At 39.0% G+C, this 1,624-nt stretch overlaps 1 protein-coding gene across 1 annotated transcript; it reads right to left on the bottom strand.

Annotated features, from left to right (window-relative positions):
- Positions 1–282: 282 nt before the first annotated feature.
- LOC127733429 (DNA-directed RNA polymerase II subunit RPB1-like) lies at positions 283–1,371 on the bottom strand (the record flags this gene model as incomplete). Its single annotated transcript, XM_052242794.1, has 1 exon — positions 283–1,371. A coding segment is annotated over one exon (972 nt), but the record flags the coding sequence as incomplete, so codon positions are not given.
- Positions 1,372–1,624: the final 253 nt, after the last annotated feature.

Raw genomic sequence — 1,624 nt, 5'->3', positions numbered from 1 at the left:
GTCTTGAAAATGTTTGACTTAATTTAGAGTTTAATGTATGGATGAGACGTACCTACAAAGATGGATCTATACATGGGAAGCTATATAATAAAATATGTTAAAAATGATTGATCATTACCATTTCAACTTATGAAATCCGAATCATCTTTTCTCGGCACATCTGTTTGCAGACGAAAACCAAATGCAAAATCTGCTTTAATTTAAAGGTGAACAAAAGTTGCTGGTAGCAATCAAAATGACAAGAAAAAAGATTTGTTGTTTTATTTATTTTTTGTTCCGATATATTATATATACTTTATCATTGTATCTGTCATTTCTTCAAATAAAAACATCTTGTTTATTTGACCCTCAGAAAAAAAAAATATATATACATTTACACGTAAGAATAACTAACCGTCGTTACAACAATCCAGAAATACTCGTATAACAAACAAATAGCATTCTTGGGGATGTATAGAAGGACGCAACCGATGCATTGAATCTTGGATATGTATATAAGGACGCTACCAATGCATTGTATCTTGGGGATATATAGAAGGACGCAACCAATGCATTGAATCTTGGGAATGTATAGAAGGACGCAACCAATGCATTTAATCTTGGGGATGTATAGAAGGACGAAACCAATGCATTGAATCTTGGGGATGTATAGAAGGACGCAACCGATGCATTGTATCTTGGGGATGTATAGAAGGACGCAACCAATGCATTGTATCTTGGGGATGTATAGAAGGACGCAACCAATGCATTGAATCTTGGGGATGTATAGAAGGACGCAACCAATGCATTATATCTTGGGGATGTATAGAAGGACGCAACCAATGCATTATATCTTGGGGGTGTATAAAAGGACGCAACCGATGCATTGTATCTTGGGGATGTATAGAAGGACGCAACCAATGAATTGAATCTTGGGGATGTATAGAAGGACGCAACCGATGCATTGTATCTTGGGGATGTATAGAAGGACGAAACCGATGCATTGTATCTTGGGGATGTATAGAAGGACGCAACCAATGCATTGTATCTTGGGGATGTATAGAAGGACGCAACCAATGCATTGAATCTTGGGGATGTATAGAAGGACGCAACCAATGCATTATATCTTGGGGATGTATAGAAGGACGCAACCAATGCATTATATCTTGGGGGTGTATAGAAGGACGCAACCGATGCATTGTATCTTGGGGATGTATAGAAGGACGAAACCGATGCATTGTATCTTGGGGATGTATAGAAGGACGCAACCAATGCATTGTATCTTGGGGATGTATAGAAGGACGCAACCAATGCATTGAATCTTGGGGATGTATAGAAGGACGCAACCAATGCATTATATCTTGGGGATGTATAGAAGGACGAAACCGCGATGCATTATATCTTGGGGGTGTATAGAAGGACGCAACCGATGCATTGTATCTTGGGGATGTATAGAAAGACGCAACCAATGAATTGAATCTTGGGGATGTATAGAAGGACGCAACCGATGCATTGTATCTTGGGGATGTATAGAAGGACGAAACCGATGCATTGTATCTTGGGGATGTATAGAAGGACGCAACCAATGCATTGTATTTTGGGGATGTATAGAAGGACGCAACCAATGCATTGAATCTTGGGGATG

The sequence above is a fragment of the Mytilus californianus genome, unplaced genomic scaffold (assembly GCF_021869535.1).
Source record: "Mytilus californianus isolate M0D057914Y unplaced genomic scaffold, xbMytCali1.0.p SCAF_3, whole genome shotgun sequence".
NCBI classification, from domain to species: Eukaryota; Metazoa; Mollusca; class Bivalvia; order Mytilida; family Mytilidae; genus Mytilus; species Mytilus californianus.
This window is presented reverse-complemented; position numbering and strand designations above follow the sequence as displayed.